Below are 26,455 nucleotides of genomic sequence, written 5' to 3'. Positions count from 1 at the left end.
TTTATTATTTACAAATGATGCACAAATAATGATAGCTTTCACCCAGTCTTTCTCAAGAGTTCTAAATGGTACTGACTGCTACAGTCACTACCCACTAGAAAATACCAACACCATGCAATTAACAGCACCTAGTGTTTGGAAACCTTTGTGATCTATTGGAATTGGTTTACTGAACATGCCCTAGACCACTCGCATTTCATCTTACTTCTGTAACCTTAAATTTCTAGGATGTTGTACCCTGATACATTCCAATTTTTGTAGATCTGAGAGAAATGAGTCTACAACCTTAGTTAAAAGGACCTGCCTAGTATCTTCTATTTCATAAGCTGAAGTACAGTTTAGAATTTGTTCTTGTGCAATCTAACAATTTTTTAGAAAGTGGAATAATTTACTTTTTTTTTATCAATAATTTTAAAGATAAAAAATAGAACAAAGGAAATAATATGTAAAAAAAATAAATTGGAATTCTGCACTTGTTTAAGGAAGCTTTTAAAACAATGAACTGTAATTTAATAAAAATCAGTGTATTTATCAGACATAAATCCACTAATATGTAATTTTTAAAATACTAGAAGAAATTTTATCTATATCCACTGCATGTTTATTCATTATATTTAAAATACAAGTTTTAAACTTCCTGCGGGTAATTAAATGGTAATAAAAATACAAATTCATTATCAAAACCATTCAAGATTGGGTTTGTTTGAGATTAATCATACTGGAAAAGGTAGTCTGAAATATTGGAAGAGAAATTATTCTTAAATCATAGCAATTATTCATTCAAAAAAAAAATCTTAACATTACAAATATAAATTAATCATTAATATAAACAAGCCTAAATTTAATACCAGGTCTGTCCGGAAAATACTGAACTTAATTTTTTTTAATTTATTATTAATTTTATATATTATTGACCCTTGTCCCCTTCAAAGTACTCCCCTTTCCTATTCACACATTTTTCCCAGCGGTGTTTCCACTTCACAAAGCAGTCCTGGATAGCTTCACTTAAAACAACCTTTAAGGTCCGTGACAAATTTGCTTTAATGTCATCAATAGTCTCAAAACAGCGTCCTTTCATCACAGATTTTAATTTTAGAAATAAGAAAAAATCACAAGGAGCCAGGTATGGCGAATAGGGAGGCTGAGGGAGGACAGTCACCTGATTTTTGGCACAAAACTGACGAATTAACAAAGCTGAGTAGACAGGTGCATTGTTGTGGTGAAAGAAACATGAATTGTCTCACCACAACTCTGATCTCTTTCTGTGAAGTTTTTCATGTAATTGTTGTAAAACGCCTTGATAGTATGCACGGTTCACTTTGAGGCAAGAATTCAAAATGTACATCGTAAAAACATGTCAGTTTCGATCACATTGGATCGAAACTTACATGCTTTCCTGGAGCATGGAGATTCTTTGCCAACCCAGTGTGAAAATTGAACTTTTATCTCGCTTTCGTACCCCTCCCCCACAGCTTTTATCTACCATTATGATTCTTTGCATGAATGTTTCATCATCATTGGCTTGTTCAAGAAGTTGCCGAAAAATGTCCACTTGATGCTGCAAGTCATCATCAAAAAACTTTGCTGCAACTCAATAAAAGTTCAATTTTTCAGTCAAAATGTCATGGCATGATCCAATTAAGATGTTAACCTCTTCTGCAAGTTCTTTGACAGTCAATCTGCAATTTGCATACAACAGATCGTTGAATTTCTGAACATGGGTGTCATCAGTTGAAGTTTCATGCAAAATTTTACGCTGTATCATTGCTCCTGAAAATCGCACATTACAAAAATCATAACTAACACTTGAAAACATTCCATTCAAATAACAATAACACAAAAACTAAATGTGATACCAACAATCCAAGAACATATGGTTACAGAGGAGGTTAAACGGAACACAATGCTGCCAACCGCATGTCACTAAATATCTCCATTGGTACATAATTAAAAATGTTCAGTTATTTTCTGAACAGACCTCATAAACAAAGAATCTACAATGAAAATTAAAATACATTTAATATACAGACCTTTCTCTTTTTATCAACAGTTTTTAGACCAGCTGCTTCACAGACTCGATTGATACACTCCCTAAAATAAAAGAACAAAAAAGAAAGGCAATTTCACAAAATACATTAAATTTTTATTTAATTTCTTAAAATTAAATAAATAAAAGTTTCAATTTAAAATCACACTCACAGATTCAATTAAAAAAAAGCAACTGAATCATTTAACAAGTTAGTCTGAGATAACGTACCTGAGACAACTGAAATTTTGTCCATCAGCAAGGCTGGGGACCAAATGAAAATCAGGATGAAAGAAGAAAAGGATGCCTCGGGAGCCTTTAGGCAGGGAATATCCTTGGTCATAAAGGAGGGTAGTATTCATTCAAAAACCAAGACTACTTCTCTTCATATTAGAGACGGAGAAGGATATACTGCCAGATGAGATTGTAGGGGGGCTGGTACTGGCCTCCAGACAAGAATTACCAGGTGATCTGAGAGTATTGATCAGGCCGGGCTATGGCGAAACAGGGGTGGCTATTGTCAGCTTCTGGCGCCATGCGCCACTGCTGTTGCACAGAAGGGCAGGATGCGGTTTGGTTTGGTACCCTGCAGGGTGGACCTTGTAGACCCACCACAGTGGTGCTTACGCTGCCTCAAGAAAGGACACGTAGCGAGGTTTTGCAAAGGTGAAAACATTAACAGAAGCTTGTTTCAACTGTGGGAGAGAAGGACACCAAGTGGCTTACTGCACATTGAAGCCTATGTTATATGTTTGACATGTAAAAGAGGGGCATCGCACTAGTGGAGCATCATGCTCTAAAGGGATGAAAAAGAAAGAAACAAAGCCCTTGTTACGGAGAGCAGCAGACTGAGCTGGGGGAGGACCAGGCAGTCCTCGAATTGATAATGATAATTGTACAATTCAATATGAACCATTCTAGATTGGCATGGGATATGCTGACTGTTCACGTATCAACGGTGGGTGCGGACATAGCATTCATCTCTGAGCTGTATGTTCCTCGTCTGGGCCCAGACTGGATTGTTTCAGATTTTGGTAGAGCTGCAATCTGGTCATGCGCGTCTCTGCTGATGCACGATGCTCATAGAGGCAATGGTTTTGTAAGGGCGAGAGTAGGTGGAGTGTATTACTACTCATGCTACCTCTCACCCAACGTTCAGATAGAGTGCTACAAGCAAATCCTGATAAACATCTCTAGGGACCTCCTTACACATCGGCCGACGCTTTTAACCAGTGATTTTAAAGCTTGGGTAATATAGCCTGGGGTTCATCAAGAACAAGCGTACGTGGTAAAGTAGTTATGGATGTAGTCGCAGCACTTGATATGGTCTGCCTTAATGAAGAAGACGATTGTACCTACATGAGAGGCACATCGGAATCCATTGTGGACTTAATATTTGCCACACTGGAGGTGGCTGTAAAGATTATGGACTGACGGGTCTCTGAGGACTACATGGGCAGTGATCACCAACCGGTTCTGATGACAATCTCTGATAACGGCCAGAACAGAGGTGCTTCGCCAGCACTCATGGGCTGGAGTGTTAAGGATTTTGACCAGATTACTTAAGCTGAGGTCCTCTACTTTCATAGTATATATGATGCAGACACAGCGGAGGAAAAGGCTCATTACCTTGCAGGTTCTTTGGAAGAGGCCTGCATGGGTTTACCACAGAAATATAGCAGACCGAGAAATCCCCCAACTTATTGGTGGACTCCAGACATTGCCAGAAGGTGTATGGAATGCCATAAAGCCAGGAGGCGGATGATTCTAACGTACCTGCACTCTCTGAGACCTATATATGCAACACACTATAGGACGTGCAAAAAGGAGCTTGCTGGACTCATTTGTGAGTCTAAATGAAGGGCCTGGAAGTAACTCACTTCAGAGGTCCAAGATGATCCATGGGGGAGGCCATATAGAATCTTAGTTCGAAGGACATTAAGACCTAGGGTACCTGTAACCTGAGACTTAGATGAACTGCGGCGTACCACAGAGGGGCTATTCCCCACTGGAGAAGAGTTAGCGGTGGATGACAGGGAAGAGACAGATCCTCAGCCTCCCTTCACCAATGAGAAAATCATGGCAGCGATACCAAAACTTCCAGTGGATAAGGCGCCAGGACTGGACTGGCTCCTGAATCTTGTGGTAAAGGTGTTGGCTCAGGCTGATTAGGATGTCTACCTGGAAACGTAAAATACCTGCCTCACTGAAGGTGTTTTCCAGACAGGTGGAAGAAAAAGCGGCTGGTGCTGGTGCAAGTTGAGAAGGAATCTGGCACTTTCCTTCTCATACTGGCTGCTGGCCATGATTGACTTGCTTGCCAAGATATTGGAACAAATGATACATATAGAGAGCTGTGGAGGAGGTGGGCGAACTCTCTGCAAGGCAATTTGGCTTTTGTGGGGGTAGGTCTGCCTTGGATACTGTAGCAGGTGTGTGCGAGAAGACAAAGAAGTTTATGAGAGGCGGTGGAGACAGGATGGGTGTCCTGGTAACGCTTGATGTGAGAAATGCATTTAATTGCATTTGTCACACTAGAATAATGCGTTCCTTGGCAGCTTTTGATGTCCTGGAGTATTTGATAAGAATGGTACGGTCGTATCTCAGTGGGCATAAGCAGATATGTCAGGTGCAATGTGGGCTAGTTGAACGATGTCTAGATAGAGGAGTGCCACTGGGGTCGGTCCTTGGACCAACTCTCTGGAATGTCACTTGTGATGGGGTGTTTTGGGTTACACTGCTTCATGTAGTAGCCTTATTTGGATATGCAAACAATCTTGCTATGGTGATTGACGCTAATATTTGGCAGGAGGCTGTCGGTAAAATTTGTGACTCCTTCTCAGCAATCAGTGCCTGGATGGCCAGTGTCGGGCTGGAGCTTGCACCAGAAAAAAGTGGTTATTACCTCAGCAAAAAGAAGGCCCATACTGACTTGGAAGGTAGGAAGATAAGTCACGAGGCCAACAATTAAGTATCTTGGGATATGGATTGACTCCAGACTTAAGTTTGGAGTTCATGCCATCAAGGCAAGTGAGAAGGCGGAAAGGGTACTGCGGTTGGTTGCCTGCCTCCTTCCAAACAGGAGCGGCCCACTTCATCAACATAGGAGGTTGCTTTTTAGTCTTTTTTGAGGGCGAAAAACACCTTCATGTTCTCATCGCCCGGAATAAAAGCTTTCATAAAGTATTAAAAATAAGCATAATATAATAAAACAAAATAAAAATACATAAATTTCACAAAAATAAAATTTTACAAACTCCAAACGAGGGTAAAGGTGTCTAACACTTCACTATCATTGCCCAAAAATTGACGGATATTTCTGGGCAATAGGAGGTTGCTACTTGGAGTGACATACTCCGCTCTATTGTATGGAGCTATGGGCAGGAGTGGCTGAGTCTGGCAAGTATAGAGGGAATTTGGAGTTCTTTCACAGAAGATGCTGTCTTCGATTGACCTCTGCTTAACAGTCTCCTTAGTGGCAGTGGCAGTGCTGGCAGGACGTATGCCCATCGATTTGGTGTTGACACAAAGAAAGAGGTTAAGAGAGCAGAATGATTTATCCTCTGATGAGAGGAATCATGTAACTGAGCTTACATGTGATGAGTAATTGGCAAAGTAGCAGGAGAGATGGGACCGCGGCATTAAGGGCTAATGGACTCACCAAATAGGAGATTTGAGGAGATGATGTGGAAGGTCGCATGGCTCACTGGGATATAGCCTTACTCAATTCCTGGCAGGCAATGGCAGCTTCAGATCTTACCTTTATAGATTTGGATTGGACTCTTCAAACATGTGTCCTGAGCGCAAGGTGGCAAAGACTCCAGAGCACATCTGTTTTCTGCCTGCACTTTCAGAAAGAACGGAAGGAAATGCTAGACAAACTGCGCCGCTGATGTCTAGACTGGATGAAACTCAGCAGATCCTATGAAGGGTGAGGAATACTGGAAAGCTATTGAGGACTTTGCTATAAAAGTTATGGGAAAGCTACATACAGCTGAGGAGTCCCGTGCAACAAAGAGACACCGGAGGGTGCCAGGCTGGACAAACCTATAGCTGAGTGTCTGGGGGTCTCCCAAACATGTGGAGATCGCCTTGGTGCAATGAATCTGTGGGTATTCTGTTTTGGTGCCTGATAGCATGCTCATCGCTTTGAAGAGCATCAGAATCGTATTGGTAAGTGCTGTTTTGTGTCCTTTTTGTTGGGTGTGCTTGTCTATAAGTTGTGCAGTGAATGTGTGTGTGTGTTTGTGGTGATCAGCTGTGTCTGCTGTGGGTGTTTATTGTAGCTGGTGAGTTTCTATGTTGTGTTCTTCTTGATGAGCTGTATTGTGATGCGTGTGTGTTGATGGCTGTTGTGTGAACGTGGGGTGTGTTGGAGTGGTGTGCATATTTTGTTGTGCTTTTTGTGGGCATTTTACTTGTAGTTGTCTTATGTGTTGTTGTGATACATTGTTCTTGGGGTGTGTGTATTTTGGTGCTACTTTATTATTAGTGGTGTCTGATTGTGTGTGTGGGCGTTTACCCCTCCTGAAGTAATCCCACTTAAGAGGGGTGGTCAGTGCGCAGGTACACATATGCACTTAATAACTTCTTTCAGGACCTGTTAGCGAGCCCGACACTGCCTTGGCGCCTGTAAAAAGGTTTTCTCCACCTTAACACAAAGCTCATTGTAGGATCCACACGGTTAGCCACTCACATCTGCTGGCGCCCAAAGTCAGGCAATCTCAGAAGCGAGCCACACATCTTTCACCACAGCCTGCAAACCTCCTACCCTCCCGATAGCCAGCATCACCGCGGCCCTCCACGCACATTCAGCACATATCCCCCCAGTCCTTAAGCAAGAAGCCACAATGCAGCATGGATGCGGCCTGCAGGCCAGGAACATAAGATCACACTCAAACTGACATACAACCGAATTCCATTCCTTCTGGTAGCACTGGAAGACTGAAAGTCAACATAAGACAATGTGCTGGCTTCTCTGCTCCACTTCGCCGCCCCACCACACAATCGACATTCACAAACTCCCAGGTAAGAAGCTCATCAGCCACCGCAGCAGCTACCTCCATCTCCAGGTCTTCACAAAAGATCACCCTCCGACCGGCATCTGAAGTTCTGTGAAACACCACAATCACGTTCACACCGCCCACACCAACAACACACAAGAGAAATCAACCCTGCTCACCACAAGTTCCAAGTAGCATCGATTCATCTCCCCCCCCCCCAAAGCTTCTCGGTGAGTCACATGATCCCACCACTACCCTGTTGATCAGGAACGGCTAGACCCTGTGAAGGGACCCATCCTCCGGAACACCTCACACAACAACAAATTCAACAATCTCAATACATGAACAGGGCACTTCACAATTCACCCTCCTTCCACACCACCAACATCCCCACCAGACAAAGCTGATCGAGGCCCTTCACAAGAACCCCCTGGTGGCTTTTTCAGACGAATCACCATCACAGGTTTCTCCCATTAACCAACAACCTTAGCCCCAAGAACACCAGCGACACAACAGACCACTCCAGCAGAGCGCATGCACACCAAAACCAGAGCCAAACACAACTGGGCCCACCCAGGCAACCAGAGGACACCACTCAAGACTCACCAAGCAGAGCCATCACCCCATCAGCATGACAGCCCTCACCCTGGGCCACAACCACACCTCACAAGGTGTCACAGCACCACTGAGTGTAAGTGAAAGAATAAATAGAGTAGAATGTTGTTGCATAGCTGTGTAAGGGTGAATGTTGTAATTTGTGTAATATTCTTGGTGTAGTGTATGTGTATAGTGTACAATAATGGGAAGAAAACTACAGAGGCTAGACCCATGGGGATGCCCCAAGGAGTCATTAAGTCTCAAAGTCTTAATGACTTGGTGCAAGATCAGGATGGTAGGGATGCCAAACAAAGATTTCCCAGCGAAATTATTAAATCTATTGAAATCTTCATTTCAATGGGTAAAGTCAAGCATTATTGTGCAAAATAGACCTAGATTTTTGTTTTGAATAATCTATTTTAAAGTTTGAGTTTTCAATGTAGATCTGAACAGTTATTCAATGATGATGAAATTTAATAAAGTTAACATAAGAGAAGGTTTCATGATCATTATACAGCCCTAAATTATTAAATTTAATAAGAAAGAGACCTTTTAAGTTCCAGAAAACATTGGTTGTAAGTTTTCTTAGAGAAGGTTCTTTTTTAAACTTCTTATGAAGAAGATGTTGAATGTTACATAGCTTTGATTACTGCTTCATCTCAGTGTTTAAATATCCAGAACTAATCTCCAGTAGTTACGTGTTAAAATAACTCATCACTAACATCATTGAAAAGATTTTTAAAAGCTAGATGTGTTTGCTTAAATTTATTAATATTTTCAGCATCTATTTGGTAAATAATTTTGCCATTTACAACTGGACTGCCATTCAAACTTTACAATTTGTAGGATTACCCTTTTTTTAATATTTATTATAAACTGATCAAAGGATTAATTACTGAGCCAAGGATCATCTGAAAATCATCCAACAACCATTGGTTCACTAACAGCAGATGATTCAGGAATTAGCTTCCTAGAAAGTATAAGTGTAATATAAAGCAATATGTTACAAGTAATTAATAAAGTAGCTCAAATAAATTAACAACGTTTAACAGAATTGAGTGAATTTTCATTGCATTCTTTTGGTATTTAATAGTGGCTAATAACAAAGTTCACGCCTTTTAAAACTGGAAAAATTAATAATTAGATAAAATTAATTATACACCTTCTACTCACTTAGCAACTAGAAATCTTGCATCAAAATCTAGACTTTTCATTGATGTATTAACTTCCAAACAACCAATGTACTGCAACAAAAAAAAGATAACATAATAATATGTGTAATAAATGTTTTTTACAGAAAGACATGGTACAAATAAATTTTTGTAAACTGAACGTACAAAATTACAAAGATTACCATAAATATCACTAGAGTAAAAAAAAAAAAAACATTTACAACAAAATTTAAAATTATAAAAACAATGCAAATTTTTGTTTTAATGAAATTATTTTATCCAGTCAACTACAAGAAATGAGTAAAAACTGAATGCAAGATATGATTTGGCTTTTTTCTTTTGGAGTCGCTGATCTACTGAAACTGCTCTCTATTCCTTTCTTTTTATGTATAATCTCTAACCTCAATGTAATTAGTGCATCCTACATAATCTCTAAACTGTTTTATAAACTTCAATGTCTGGCTTCATCAACAGTTATTACTCTTTACTCATCTGTCTATAACAAAGTTAACTAAAACTGTTTAGTCTTAATATATATATTTTTTCTTAAGTGTTTTTTTATTCTCAACCAATTTCAATATTGTCATAGTTCCTAGAAGTCTATTTCTCTTTGTCTGCCCTGATATCATTTCTTCAACTTGCGTATTCAGAAATTTATTTTTATCAATTTTACGTAATTCTTTAGTGGTCTGCTTGCTTGTAAATTATTTTTGTTATATCTTTGTTCCCGAATTCCACACGTTTTCTCTAATCGTTCTCATACTAACACTAAGACACTACTCTTGTTGTCAACACACACACACACACACACACACTCTTCTGTCCATTGCTTTGTTCGCTTCCTCTACCTCTCACCACGCAAGCTTTGGTCATTCTAGTCCTGACTTTCACGTTGTGTGGATCCTGGTCCTCCAGTGGAGGACCAGGCTTCGATGTTCTCTCTCTCTCTCTCTCTCACATATAATGTTAATACTTTCGTTGTCTTCATACTCTCATACGCTGTGGTATTCCTCTGTCTAGTTCTACCCGTCAGTGGTTCGTTATTTCACCGATCTCTATGTTTAGTTTAGCCTCGTTTCTTTGTTAAGTTATTCTTCAAATTATGTATAATACGTCTATGTTGAAAGTGCTTCAATTACTACAAACTGCCAATTCTATCGATGCTGAATCTTCTCGAGCTGCTGATTACATTTTCATCGATGCAGAATCTCTCCAAACTCGTTGCTACATATTTGAGATGCCACGTCCTGTTCAACTTCTAAACCACGTCTCACTCCTGTATTCCTGATACACCACTGCAGACTACGCCCAGGATTACTGTATGTATTTATTTACCTTCATTCACGAGTTCGTCTCTTGCTAATATTTGTGTGCTACAGGCAAGTTCAATTTTCATTATTTATTACATTAAACAGTTATTTTATCATTAAAATTTGTGGAACATTTAGTTCATCATACCTTATGCCTTTCAAGTTTCAATTTCAATTTCAAGTTTAGTTTAAAAAACCATTTATTCACTTAAGTGCAATCATGATAGGTGGCTTACCTATTTTACGTGCTTTATTATTACAATTTGTTGTTATGGTAATTAACTCTATAATTTAATCTTGTAACTTGTTAATCGCAGAAATTAATCCTTTTTCTATTCATGAACTGAATTCATAATACTTCTCGTAAATTAACCTAAAGCAAATTACTCCTGATGTGCAGTTATGTTTTAGAACTTTGTAATTTTATATTTTCAAGAATGCTTATTTACCAAAATGAACTCTATTTATATATTATTACTTATTTTAATGTGATTATATTGTAATTAACTCTTTTTTATACCGAAATTATTGTAATTTATTTTTCTAAGTTAATGACATCTGTTCATTGCTAATTTTCATATTACAGTATATGTCAGTAGTGCAACTGTTTTCCAGTTACACTTTTCTATTGATGTTATGTTTTAAGTATCTAATTGAAAATAAGGTGATTTATGTTCTCTTGTTTTCAAGCTTAGTTAAATTGTGTATCTGAAAAATGTTTATTCATGTATTTTTCTTATTTAATATCATTGTTCATATGTTGATTCAGCTGATATTTCTTATATAGAATTAAGATGTTTATTTCATAATTTCTTTTAATTTTTAAGGTTATGATTTAACATAAGTTCAGTTATTTTCTTTCTAATTAAAGTCCAATTTCTTTTGGCAAATACGAGCTGTGTTTTCTTTTATTTTTTGTTAACTTTACCCAACATTGTTCTTGAAATTTCCTGAAAAGATCACTGCAATAGATCACTTTGTTCAGTAGGGAGTGGAATCCTGGTGAGTGAAGATATATTTTTGGTTCCTGGTGATCACTGAATTCACAAGTCGATAGGTGGGTTATTGAAGAGTTATACGGAGGAAATTAATTAGAAAATGGTGCTATAGAGGAAGAAGAGGAAGTCGAAGAGGATGAAAGGGGAGAAACATTACTGAGATCTGAATTTTAGAGAGCATTAAAAGATCTGAATGGTAGAAGGCTCCTGGAATAGACTGAATATACCTGTAGAATTACTGTGCAGTGCAGGTGAGTAAACGATTGATAGATTATACAAACTGGTGTGTAATATATTTGTGAAAAAGGGGAAGCTCCGTCAGACTTCAAAAAGAGTTTTTAGTCATGATACCAAAGAGAGCAGGAGCAGATAAATGTGAACAATACAGAACAATTCGCTGAACTAGCCATGCATCAAAAATCTTAACTAGAATTATGTACAGAAGAATTGAGAGGAGAGTGGAAGAAGTGTTAGGAGAAGACCAATTTGATTTCAGGAAAAGTTTAGGAACAAGGGAAGCAATATTAGCGCTCAGATTAATAGTAGAAGGACGATTAAAGAAAAACAAACCAACATACATGGCATTTATAGGCCTAGAAAAGGTATTCGATAACATAGACTGGAATAAAATGTTCAGCATTTTAAAAAAATTAGGGTTGAAATACAGACATAGAAGAACAACAACTGCTAATATTTACAGGAACCAAACAGCAACAGTAATAATTGAAGAACATAAGAAAGAAGCTATAATAAGAAAGGAAGTCTGATAAGGATATTCCCTATCCCTGTTACTTTTTAATCTTTATATAGAACTAGCAGTTAATGATGTTAAAGAACAATTTAGATCCGAAGTAACAGTGTAAAGTGAAAAGATAAAGATGCTATGATTTGCTGATGTTATAGTAATTCTAGCTGAGAGTAAAGAAGATTTAGAAGGAACAATGAACAGCATGGATGAAGTCCTACGCAGGAACTACCGCATGAAAATAAACAAGAACAAAATGAAAGTAATGAAATGTTGTAAAAATAACAAAGATGGATCACTGAATGTAAAAATCTGAAGAGAAAAGATTATGGAGGTAGAAGAATTCTGTTATTTGGGAAGTAGAATTACTAAAAATGAACAAAGCTGGAGCGATATAAAATGGCGAATAGCACAAGTGAAACGAGCCTTCAGTCAGAAATATAATTTGTTTACATCAAAAATTAATTTAAACCTCTGAAAAAGATTTTTGAAAGTATATGTTTGAAGCATAGCTTTATATGTAAGTGAAACTTGGACGATCGGAGTACCTGAGAAGAAAAGATTTTGAACTGAAAAGATTTTGAAATGTGGTGCTATAGGAGAATGTTAAAAATCAGATGGGTGGATAAAGTGACAAATGAAGAGGTGTTGCAACAAATAGATGAAGAAAGAAGCATTTGGATAAATATAGTTAAAAGAAGAGACAGACTTATAGGCCACATATTAAGGCATCCTGGAATAGTCGCTTTAATATTGGAAGGACAGGTAGAAGGAAAAAATTGTTCAGGTAGGCAATGTTTAGAGTATGTAAAACAAACTGTTAGGGATGTAGGACGTAGGGGGTATACCGAAATGAAAACTAGCACTAGATCTTGGAGAGCTACACCAAACCAGTCAAAACAAAAAACACTTTCAAAGCAGTAATACTGTAATAGTTTTTTTTTTTTAGATCAGGATATCTCTTATGGTACCAGAGTACAGATAATACTAGAATTCTGAAGTAAAATTTAAAACAAAAATTATGAAAAAAAAAACAACAGATATTTTAATACAGTACTACACTATAAGGTGTTATTATAAAGTAAATTATTTATTTGAGTGAGTGATGGTAGCCTAAAGGCGCACAGGAAGTGTGTGATAAGTGCTTCCTTTATGAAAACAGGATTGTTGATTACAACATATAAAACAAAAGGCAGTTGTTGAGCATTATAAAAGATTGAGATAACAATGAGAATGTATTGAGAATTTATTTATTTTGTATGATAATCATAACTTCCTTATCTGTGAGCCCATCAACCACAGAGGTCAAAATCTAGCCAGCAAATATTATATTAGTACTTTCCAATAGCATCAAAGAAATCTGATGAATTGTTTCCAACCATAAATATTCTTCAAACAATAAAATTAAACAATTTTTTTTTATTTATCTTTTATCTCCTTTTCAAAAATTGTACTTAAAAAGGGAGCTACCTTTTTTTTAAAGTAAAGTATCAACCTTGGATTACCATAACTGCCAGAAAATCAACTTACTTCAGTGACTTACAAAAAAATCAACTTGCTTTTTTACAAAAATTTAACTAGTATTTATATAGAAAAATACAATGTTATAAGTCGAAATTTGGGGAAAAATTGATTTTCTGTAGATATAAAAGAAGATAAAGAAATATTCTTACCCTGACAGCATATGTAACACCTGCTTTTGTAATAAGATGATCTGAGTGAAGCCATCCTCTAGCTGGTTTACTCATGAAGTTCCCAATATTGCCAGCACCATCTGGCACTGGACGTGGCATACTGATTCTGGTTAGGACAAAACAACAAAAGAATGCATTCATTTTATGTTAAATAGCTGTTTAATATTTATTAATTCATCTGTCAATATTCAGTCAGGTTATTTATACAATTTATCACTGTCTTTTGCCATTATAATTTACTTAATGTAGTCAACAATCTAAAAACAAATTTTAAATCAATAACTTTGAATTTTACATTTGTGCAGGCATGCACGTTTAGACACATACGTGTACACAAAATTACACTAGAAATTATAATCAATGGTTAACATTAAGTTATAGCTTTTAATGGGAAAATCATATTTACATAAGATTCAATCAAAATCACATGTCCCTTCAAAACATAATTTTTTAAAGTAATGGTCCATTTTTCAAAGTGACATCATAAGTCCAATGTAAAAGTGACTTTATATGAAAATACGATGTGAGTATATGTTTCTACAGAAATAAGATAATTTATACATTTACACATAATAAGCAGATATTATTTCTAAAGCATATTTTATAAATTAGAAAAAGTAATTAAGATTATATATACAATGAAATACAATAACTATATCTATATAAATAATTTTATTTCCACCTCCTACTCCATAAAAAAATAAATTTAGGTAGTTTCATTTCCATCTTTAACTTAAAATCAGTAACACCAATTTTTATGAAATCTACATCAAATAAATTGATACAGGTATAAGACTACAGATACAACTTTCACAAAGGCAAAACAAAAGCTGTTGTTTGAAACTTATTAAGTGGAATGTCTAATAAAACCACTTAAGAAAGGGATTTTAAACATATAAACAGTAAACTGTATAACAATACTGACAGTATTAATTATAAAAGTAGAAGAATAATAGTATCAGAGGTGCAGCTAGAAAACTGTAGTTATGGAGGGAAGCAGGAGCTAATATGTGGCAAGATAACATTGTAAAAGGTATTGTTTGTAGAGGATTATCAGAAGGGGTTTTGGATGAAAAAATATTAATGATGAAATCAGAAGGCTCTATATTGAGTTCAGTGTATGACAGAGCTCTTCAACAAAAATAAAGCAATAAGGGCAGATGATAAACTATAACAATTATTGTATTAGAAAAACATAAGGCTAAATAAACCACTTAGATTGATATGTGGAAACTGTGAAACTACAAAGGTATCAACAGTTCTTTCCTAAATGTATTTTTTCTAAACCAATGGAAACAAAATTAAATAATTATAGTCCAAAACTACTGGACTAAAGTCAATATTTTGCACAAAAATTATACTCTCATTACATTAGTTAACAGGTAAAAAAGGACATGTGTGGTGGAAGCTGTAGTAGATTAAGGTTTCAGAAAGGGCATGCAAAAAAGAGAGGGCATTCTGAGTCTCGACTACTCTCTAATCTTAGGTCTTAAGAAAACATTTACCTACATGACATTTGTAATCTTCAAAAGACATTGATTAATGTAGATTGTAAATAAATGTTTAAAGATTTAAGGAAAACTGGGAACAAATTAAAGAAGATTAAATTTAGTCTTGTTTAAACAGTATTCAATCTGCATAAGAACCAGGTAGCAATGACATCAGTAGAAAATGAAAAAATGCCAACTCTGAGACAATGTAGTAACATCAGTTTCAATCTGGTATAGTTTATTGTCACCACTTAAATTCTGAGTCTATCTAATCGAATTCATCTATTATTTGAAAAATCATGTATGCTAAGAATAAATAATATTTTTTTTCAAATATTGAGAGAGGAAGCTTCCTTTTAATAGCTCCACGAGCTCATTCATTGGTTAGTATTTCTACATAGCCAGGAATCAAGAAATAACTGACATATCTATTACAACTGCTGAGACATATGTAATATCCACAATTATTGGAAGTGCAGTGAATATGTCAGAAGCTTTTATTGAATCACAGCACAACAGAATACAGTAGAACCCATCTGTGACTTGATTAAGGATCATGGAGTATAGTAGCACTGATGAATGCAAATATGCTGCACTGTGAGTAACATGTGACCAACTTAACAGTTTATGGAATGACCCTGTTTATACCCACCAGTATAAATCACTACACACAGGTTCACAGGTATCACTGTTGGTTGTAACAATCCTCTTGCTGTCTGTTTTCTTATACTTTTTTTTTATCTCTACTCCCCTGGGCCGGACCGACTTGGTAGTATTACGGCACCCAGGGTAGTGTCCGTTATTCTAATAGGCCCTCCCCACCTACCGGCTACATACCGGCATGGCAGGTCAGGCCTACCGGTGGCTCTTTTGAGATTTTTTATTCACTATTTTGTCCTTTACGGAATCACATCATACCAACAAGTCGTGATGTGGCCCCAGGATCTTTTGTAATACTCTCTTATCCTAACATACCCCATGGAGTCCTCAGCGGATCATCAGAACCGGCACACCTAAGCATGCTGGCTCTCACCGCTGAGGCTGTCCACCCAACCTAACATACTAATAGCCCAACCTTTTTTCATCTACATTCTTGTGTGTTAACACTGTCTTTATGTATTCAGCAACCTTCCTCGAGTTTTCCTCACTGCTAAGCATGAAGTCCATTTCTTATACCTTTCACTGAAAGTGAAAATGAAGTGATGGAAGTTCCCTTAGAGAGTAAGCACATTATACACAGTGAATGTAGTTTTTGAGATTTAGTATCATAAATATATATTCTAAGCTAACATTCATTAGGACTATTAATATAGAATGTTTTACAAAACAGCACTCAACAAATTTCTGAAAATAATACCATAAGAGGATATTGAGGTTTTGTTTTTATTTAACACTTCTACATCACCACTAAATGATCCCATCATTGACACAGAGAAGGAGGCTCACCACTAGTTGCTAAAATACTAACTACTGGAAGAAACAAGTCAAAGAAAGCCATTACAGACACGCATGATCCAATCTTAAATGTTGTTTGTCTGTAAGAGGAATAAAAAAACTGAACCATAATTCAATTAAATTCCAACCAGGTTCTGTAAAAGTTTTTAAGCATGCATATGTTTGTTCAGGTGTTATTAGCTGTTACTAACATATAACATACATAAACAAGCACTAATTTTAGATTCCCATATTTACTCATATCACACAAACTAAAAATAAACATGTTAAAAATCTTTCATGGTGCGATATCAAAATTACCTGATAATTATTTTTAAAATGTTGATATATTAATCAATCATAGATAGCAAAGGCATACATATGTTGTTAAAAAAACTGAAAATTTAAATCCAGTATTCTTCTCCTAATTATCTATGAAGTAACTGAATTTTTAAGTAAATCCTTGGCAGTCATTAATAAGCGTGACGACAAATTGCAAAATCATTCATGTACTATGAACAAATGACATGACAGAGTTTTAATGTTATCTACAATACTATTGATAGCAACAAAACTAGAATTAAACTAAGGACACTGGCCAGTGGAACTTCATTTACCACAATAAGAACTGAAAATTGTTCTGCCTTCTCGAACACAGAGTTTTGAATTTGTCTAGGAATCCTGCAATACAGCACAGCATATACTACCTACACCTCCCACTCCTTCCTACAAGGAATGACATCCTACATGTTTGCTTTTTCCAAACACAATGTTTATTATTATACTTATTTTGTTTTGTTTGTTTTGAATTTTTTCCAAACACACGGCAAGTGTGTTTGGAATCAGCCATTACCACATAAAAGCATTCTGCACAACTGTTTCAAGAGCAATTAAGCAAATAAATGGTTATAGGATAAATAACACCATTTCACAGCTAATGATTAGGGTGTCTAATGCCAATTAAAAAAATTGGTGTCATACACTCTTTTTTTTTATGCCATGAATTTTATGATGCAATTTGAGAGTGATTTCATTATGATAGTCCCCCCCCCCCTACAATTCTTCTCAACTGACAAACATTCATTGGAACAAACTATTTTCCGGCCAGAAAATGTAATAACTGGGCAGAATTCATCAGTTGAGAGGTGCCTTATATTTCTGACATTATGAAAGTGCTTTTCATTACCACCAGGGTTAGCAAATTCTCATTTGATTCAGTATACATACTTAAATATGTATATCTATAAATATTTAAAGGCAGCATGCCATCCTCCCACCATTTATTCTCAAAGTGGGCATAACGCCCCCTTTGTGGGCACTAGAGGCTTTCAGGGGGGGGCAGTAGAAGGCCCACAGAAAATTGAGGGCGTTCAGGCGGATTAGGAAGGCAATGGCTGATTAAAAAAAATACAAAAATTATGATTTCCTTATAATTTCAAAGTAAAATGTAAGTATCAACTCAGAAATAGGATATGCCACATTTAGAAACAATAATTGCAATTGCTGTTTTTAAGATGCACATCTTAAAAATAGCAATTGCAATTATTATTTTTAATAGATGGTAAGTTTAAAAATTTTTGATTCTCAATGTGGGCAGTGGGCAAAAAAGTTTGAGAATCAATGCTCTACACCAATAGTCCAAGCAACCAAATGATTTGTTCAAATGTAATCCTTCAGATACTCATAAATATAATACTAGGACAAAAGATTATCTCATTTTAGAAGCATATAAAACCAAATTATAAGAAAAGACGCCTAAATTAAATGAGTACAAAATATTTTAATTATATTACAACCCACTTGAAAGTAAATCAAAGGCATTTACTTCACACTGTGCTACTTTCTATTTTTTATTGTTGCTTATGGCTACAATGGAGAGGATGAGTTACAAGAATATACACTGTGAATTCAATAATTAGGAATGTAAAAAAAATCACATTAGTATACGATGTATGGTGGTTGTTATTGCACACATTGTAACTAATTCAATTTTATAAATTTTGAATTTTTGTAAATTATACAAAACAGTGATTATTTCTGTAAGCAAATTTATAAAGTACTGGAGCAATAAAAAAGGTTCACTTTAGCATCTAAGCAGAAAATGTTAATGTTAATGGCGACTGGATAAATAAATCCAATCTAATAATATCTAATCTAATTATTATCTAATAATATCAGTAATTAAAAATGTTAACATATCCATATTTATTTATGAATGTGCAATTTTTGCTAAAAAAATGGGCAATACAAACCAGATGGCAGAGCTGTTATTGTATAACTTAACACAATATTTTGGTCTTATTATGCTTCCATTACCATATTTAATAAATTACAAAACCATTTAAAACTCTTATTAATTTAAGAAAAAATTTAAAAGTTCTCTTTACAAGAACTCTATTACTCATCAAGGAATTTTTAAAATTATTTAATTAAAAATTAAAAAGGAGCTCTGAATTCTCTGATCTCCAATCACTGTATACAAAAACAAAATGTGCAAATAATTCTCATTAACATCTGAATTGTGATTTATTTTATATATCTACTACCTTTATGTATTTACTTTAATATTATTTCATGTATTTTATACTTAAAGTAGTTAATATGGACTTAATAACACATCAATTTTTATTTTCTGATGTGATCTGTATAATATGTTATTATTATTATATTAATATAAATATTTATATATTTAAATATATTATATTACATATAAGTAATTAATTATATATATTATAATATAATATATGTTTGGTCTGGTGTTAGCTGTTACTAACATGTAACAACTAACATCTTACATTCATATCAATGAATGTAAGATGTTAGTTGTTATTTATTTAAAAATTTAATACTTTCCTATATTTAAGAAAAAGGCTAGATTCCTGTTCCTCACAGAACTTTCAGATTCAATTCCTCACAACACATTGACATTTACCACTACAATTACCTAACTCATCTCCCTCATTAAACAAGTAAAGTATATCTGAGGTGATAATAAGTAAGATAAAATAAATCATATGACCCAAAGAAATAATAAATTGCAAAATTATGTTATTTGTGTTATGTTACGTTTCTAGAGATTTATTCAGATAATTCTGTGAAGAAATATTAATACTAAGAAACTCAATCTACTGTAAGGTTTTTAAAAGATATTTAGTAGTTTTAATTTAAATGGAACTTACAAAATTAAACTCATAAAACTTATGGAAGTAAATATGATCCTATTAACATTTTCAGTAATATTAACATAACTATCCTATTAATATAAGTCAGAATAAGGCTAACCTAACAAAACAATATCACAACCTTACACCTGACTGATTCTACTTTTTTAAACATCCTCTCCCAGATTTTCATGTTACAATCTTATGAGGGTTTTTACTACAAACAAAAATAATTTAACAAGTTAACATACTCAAACTAACTGAAAATTAAACACGGAAATTGGTAGTTAGATGACTCATATTAAAATAATTGAAATTTACTTAATAAATGAGTGTTTATGTAACATTATCATTAACAATATAAAAATGAAATCTATAAATGAACGGTTAAATGTAAATTAACAGTATGAATTTAGTAGCTAGTTTCCTACGGGTAAAATTTGTAGAGTTCAGCACCTTGTGCTGTACTATGTAAATTCAAAAATTGATTTTTTTCACCCGTTTTAAACAACACAGATAATAAAAAATACTTATTGAATCAATGCTAAGCCAACTACACGAGAGAGTACGTTTTATTTAAAACCAAACTTAATTTGGTGGAATCAAATTCAATAGAAGACAGTTAGGATAGGTTATGCTAATAATATATTTCTATTTATACGTTCAGAGTATCAATGAAGAAAAACCATTGTTTATCTAGCTAAGCAAACGGTAATCAATAATAAACAGAAATAGATTACTATCACCGAACTACTAAAAAACTAAAACTTAAAAACTGGGTGGGTCCAATAAATTTTGACGTACCTGTTAGTCAACGTGAGATACTTTTTGACATATTCAGAAAAAAATTCTACTGTTCTTTCAACATTATATAGCTAGTTTATTATTTATTAATCATATTAAAAATATTTATTAACGGACTAATCTGCACTTTCACACTATAATCAGTCCCAAACTATATAACAAATTAAACAACTTCTCTAACTACCGTACACGACAAACAAGCAGCTGGCTCAATGACGACACAATTCATTGACAGTTGATGGAATGAATGAAAATGAAGGTCGTATTACATTGTAAACGTAAACATATGATTTTGGGCATTAATGACTATATTTTAAGGACCAATTTTAATTTTAATAACTCTTATATAAAGTTGAAATTGAAGTTCTGTTTTAAAATAGAGTATATTGTTATTCGATTGAGTTGTCAAAACAATTCATATCGTAAATACTACACAGAAATTCAGGCGTGAATAGAAATGATTTTGTTTATTCACGCAATACAATTATTTTAGTATGTGATTACATAATTTAATATGCCCGGCATGCTGCTACTACTGAATCTAAATGTTCATTATTTCGTCAAAAATAGCTTTGTGATAACCCAGTAGATAATTACATAGCGTTATGTAATTAAATTGAGTTTTATTTTATGAAAAACACAACATACAATATCAGATACCCTATTTTAATAATAAATATAAAAGTAAAACAAAATAAATTAATTGCACTTTCATAAAAAACACAAATGAAGTTTACCAATTTTGCCAATATGTGTAGTTTCATTTTTATAGGAAAATAATAAAATTTAATGAAATTCATGTAATGAATAAACTATTTAGACATTTCTTTTTCTACAAGGAGAAAAATGTGTTATAAAACATTTGCTTAACTTACTGATAAGGCTATTGGCCACTTACCAGTTATTAGGAAAACATTTCTTGTAACATTGCTATCCCACATAAGGTTTTGCTTTTTTCATCCTTTCAATATATTATATGCACTGAAACTATCTTGAGACACTGCTCTCATATGAACTACTGTCTGCCACAAACCATTTTTTTAGCATAACAAATTTTATTATTTTGACCTCCTCTACATGGATATTGAGATATGAGCAGCTTTTTAAAATCAACTTCCTCTATCAAGAAATAGTGGGAACCTTCTGAATTACCTAAGTTGTAAAATTTACTTAAAGTAATGCCAGTGAGGTAATCATACATCACAGCTTGTAAATATAAAGAAATATATCAAATAGTAGGGAGGTTTCACTGATATAATTTCATGATGATAGTGATGCAAAAACCATAAAAAGAGGCTGACTTCATTTTTAAAATCCTTACTACTACTAATGATCACTGCCATTACTTTTATTTTGGACCAAAAGAAAGGTAAAACAAAAAATCAAAATTGTGCTCTTATAGATATGTTTCTACATGACAAAGGTTGTGAGAAGTTTTGCAGTGTTTTTGTTGACTCTCAAAATGAATTTGTTACACTTGTTGCATATAGACTTTATTTTATTGTTAATTTTTATAACAAAAAAAAACTACCTAACATCTGCCTGTTTACTTTATTATATTACACCTGAATTTATTTGTTAATAAAACTTGGAGTAGGTGAAATTTTAAACTGACTAAACAAACAATATTGAGTAGATCTTAGTTGTCCATTATTGCAGTACAGAGGTGCTTTGGAAGAAATAGTTGGTTATCAAGGATTTTGAAGAATAATAATGGACAATAAAGTCCTTGTTTAGAAATATTAACTAGTTCTACATTATCTCTTGTCTAAAAAAACTCTCAGAATTAGTTCAATAAAAGTTCTTTCTCTTTTCATTTTCACACATAACCCACACCAGAAGAAAATATTACAAGTATCTGTAGATCCATATTAAATAGGATTAACTATATCTATATTCAGTTAATTATAATAACAGATAAAATTATTATTTGCTATGTGAATTACTTCCTTTACAAAAATTTAAAAAAATATATTATAATGGGAATAGTTGATAAGTAAAGTATGATTTAAGGCTTTTTTTAAATAAATTAAAAATTTACTCTCTTTATAAATTCATAGAAATATGGTTCCAGAAGTTCTTTCTGGTGATAAAGCAGTAACAAAATATGTCTGAACAAATTTTATTTTAATGTTATGACTTTTTACTTGTTACTATATACATTAAATCTAGATCCTTGCTGTTCTTGGGTTCAATTCCTAGCAAAGATATTTTTCTTTTAAGCCTCCATGACCACCGTTAGGTATTGCTTCAGAGGATGATGTGAAATAACAATTTTGTAGCACGTGAAATTGCTACAAAATTGTCATTTCATTTCATCCTCTGAAGCAATACCTAACAGTGGTCTCGAAGGCTTAAAAAAAACATCTGCAGCTGATTTAGAATGTTACAGCTCATCATTATACCATCTGCTAATACTTTTGGAATCATTCCTCCATGAATTCAAATTTTTTTTTAGATGTAATCATTTATTGGGACACTGTCAATAAATACATATATTGTAGTAGCAGTTTTTAACATATTGAAAACAATATGAAAATTATACTTAATGAATGTTTTTAATTTATTAGTTTTTTTTTTAATTAGAATTTTGTTTTTTGTAGTTGCATAATTCAGCAGAGATTCTACTGCATGAGACACAAGAAAGAATTCTCTACTCTCTAAAGATAATCTTTTCTTAAATGTCTGAATATTAGGATCTTTTTTTCTGTGTCACAATAACATATCTTAGTAGGTGGTCAGAAAATTTCTTTGATATATCACTATTATTACAGTTGATTTGTTTATTAAAAATTCCAATTCTCAATTATCACCTCCTCTAATTGGTAAGTGCAAACTTATATATCCTTTACAAAGTTGAAATGATATTTCCTTTAAAATTATCTTTTCTTTTCCATTTCTATTCTTTTTTTCAAAACGATGCAACCCTGTTAACCATCCATGTTAAAGTAATACCAGAAAAGTATAAACATTTGAGAATAAACAAGGGCAAAAATGATCAGTCCATATTTTACAGTTTATTTTTTTATATTATTGTAATGAATACTTGCTTGTAAAAGACCTCTATCATCTGATAAATTTTACAAATATTGGAACAAACTGATTCCCACAAATCCTTCAGATATGTTTCTAAGGATTCCATATGCTTGTTAGCTAAAGGAGTCCAATTACAGCTTCAATATCAACTTAAGCGTTCAACGAAACATATTCTCTTGAACAGTTGCTTTTATTTTTCATATTCATATATTTGTATAGATGACAATTTTTTTTTCTATTTAAAATAGCAGCCATACATCAATTCATCCTTCTCTAATAGGTTCTGGATAATGAATAATAACAGAGTTCTTTCCACTCTTTATGACCAGCAATGGCATCTGGTTAGCAATCTGTACAAATTTAATCAATTAACTCTTACTAATATATAAACAATAACATATGAATACCAGGGGACTGTGATGTAATATATTCTATATTATAAACATTTTGAACACTTTAAACCACAAAAACTACACCCATGAAATATTGATGGTATCACTCTAAAAGGGGGAAAATAAATCTATAATACATCACTTTTCTGAATCAGACAAAGCAAATAGCAATGTCATCATTAAAATGAAGTACTTCATGAAGACAGATGAAATATTGTTTATCCATGAACAAGAATGTTGATGTTCTGTGTGATGAAAACACAATAAAACAACTTATCAACAATATAAATATTTAATCACTACAAAACCATAATTACATTTAAAACAAATAAAACCTCTACTTCCAACCTTCAATCATTCCACAAAATTAACAAAAAGGATATACCTTTTTGTTAAGTCTTACAATATACATCACAAATGCTTCAGCATACAGACTTACTCAAAACCTAGAAAAAATCATCCTCAGGCAATAGATACACTTTGATAAAAACAGTTTAATAAAAAGAAAATCCCTTTTGGCATGCTGGAAGACAGAGGTAGATTTCACTGGTACTAAGAAGGTGATAAAAAAATGTCCACCTTAAACTTAGAAAAACTTCAAATTTATTCAGTACAACAATGGTTGGATGTGAAAAAAGTTTCACTTGTTTGACATACAACAAGCCCCATCTTACAATTCCAGCAACATTTTGGTCATCCCTTGCTGTAAGGGCTGGTCATATCAAAAATTGTTTCAAACAAAAGTTTTAGGTAATGTTTAGAGGACTAATGACCACTTTAAACAGATTCAATACTGTGCTTATTAAGGGAAGTATGATTTTTTTGTTGGTCTTCAAAACCCCATTTTTTCCACCCCTGGGCCAATGGTTGGAGATATCAAAAAAATTTACTTACATAAGTTTTATGCCCTTATTCAAAGAATAATAGGAACTTTAAGTGAATTCAATGTTTTGCTTAAAAAAAACATTATAGCAATATTTTGTTTTTTTTCAAAAAATCCAGCCCATTACTAACCCCATGGTCCAACTTTTTGCCGTTAACAAACTCGTCCGAGATTTTGGGTTGAGTTATTTTTAGGGAACAATTTGAAAGTGATTGGCGGGAAATTATGGCAGTTATTGTGTCCACAAGAAAGTGAAATATATATATGTATATATACAGGTGATTCGAAGAAACGGGAAATTTTAAAAATTAAATAACGTTAATGAAAATTTTTTTTAGAAAATGAATTTTATTTCATGTAATTGTACAAATGTTGCCATTTTAGGATACATACATTTTAGTTTATTTTTTAAAGATGACTTCTTGCAGGTGACCTCCTGTTCTACGTAAACACTCACGAAGTCTCTTCGTTAAATTGTTCATGGTTTGACGTAACATCTCAACTGGAATTTCCGCAATTGCTTCTCGGATCTTTGTCTTCAGTTCTTCCGTTGTAGCAGGTATACTGTGGAACACTTTGCTTTTAAGGTGACCCCACAAAAAGTAATCGCAAGCTGAGAGATCAGGCGATCTGGGAGGCCATCTAATGTCACCATTTCGTGAAATGACACGTTGTCCAAACAATCGGCGTACAGCTGCAAAATCGATATTCGTGCAGTATGTGACGTTGCTCCGTCTTGTTGAAACCAGGTTGTGTTAAGAATCGGTGGAAATCTCTTTTGTTGTTCCACAACAAAGGTTTCAAGCACGGCTACGTAACGAGGCGACGTCATTGTAATCGCAAGACCGTTGTCATCCTCAAAAAATAAGGGCCTATAAACCGTAAGATGGCATAGCACACCACACGGTCGCTTACTGGCTGTGCAACGGACGCTGGTGTAGCTGCGTAGGATTTTCTTGTGCCCAGTATCCGAAATTTTGCTTGTTAACAAATCCACTGAGGTGGAAATGCGCTTCGTCTGACATCCACAGTTCGTGAACAAACTCTTCGTTATCATTTATCTTCTGAAGCATTACATTACAGAATTGTGCTTGCACAACTGCATCGTTCGGTTTCAGTTCCTGGACGATCTGCAACTTGTACGGATGGAATTGCAAGTCCTTCACTAACATTCTTCACTAACACTTGAACTATGCAATTGTAAAGATGCTGAGAGAAGACGGATTGACCGATGTGGACTTCGTGTGACAGCATCTTGTAAAGCTTGAACATTCTGTGGTGTACGGACGGTTCGCTCAAGGCCTGGAGGTGTCTTTTTCATTGCCGAACCAGTTTCCTCAAAATTAGATATCCATGTTTTAATTGCATGTGCTGATGGAACACGGTCGTGCCGTCCCAGATTAAAATGACGGCGAAATTCTCTATGCGCTCCCTCCACACTGTCATTGATTTTTTTAAACGCTTTAATAGCAAATGCACGTTGCGCACCACTCCAAGGATCCATGACAACTAAATGGCAGGTTAGGTTAGAGAGGCTGGCGCCACTTATCAAGTGGTACCAATCGCCCACGGCTACCAACACAACTTTCAAAATTTCCCGTTTCTTTGAATCACCTGTACATAAATGTATATATAGACTTTTGAGCTGACAGTAGTTTTGGGGTCTGGGGGATGTGAAATGTGAAGATATATCAAAATTTTCCGGAAGTC

The 26,455-nt window shown here is 34.3% G+C and overlaps 1 protein-coding gene across 2 annotated transcripts in view; it reads right to left on the bottom strand.

Annotated features, from left to right (window-relative positions):
• Positions 1–20,657, bottom strand: part of Shc (SHC-adaptor protein) — a 61,247-nt gene extending 40,590 nt beyond the window's left edge. The window contains exons 1-4 of one of the 2 annotated variants that reach the window (XM_075360890.1): positions 20,435–20,657; positions 13,525–13,651; positions 8,800–8,870; positions 2,031–2,091 (exon numbers count right to left, since the gene is read on the bottom strand). In XM_075360890.1, coding sequence (XP_075217005.1) covers positions 2,031–2,091; positions 8,800–8,870; positions 13,525–13,644 — 252 coding nt within the window. In that variant the 5' untranslated portion in view covers positions 13,645–13,651; positions 20,435–20,657. The remainder of the gene's footprint in view (positions 1–2,030; positions 2,092–8,799; positions 8,871–13,524; positions 13,652–20,434) is intronic. The other variant, XM_075360888.1, reaches the window with a different exon arrangement.
• Positions 20,658–26,455: the final 5,798 nt, after the last annotated feature.

The sequence above is a fragment of the Lycorma delicatula genome, chromosome 3 (assembly GCF_047948215.1).
Source record: "Lycorma delicatula isolate Av1 chromosome 3, ASM4794821v1, whole genome shotgun sequence".
In the NCBI taxonomy this organism is placed as follows: domain Eukaryota; kingdom Metazoa; phylum Arthropoda; class Insecta; order Hemiptera; family Fulgoridae; genus Lycorma; species Lycorma delicatula.
The sequence above is the reverse complement of the archived record's forward strand: the minus strand, read 5'-3'. Positions and strand labels throughout refer to the sequence as shown.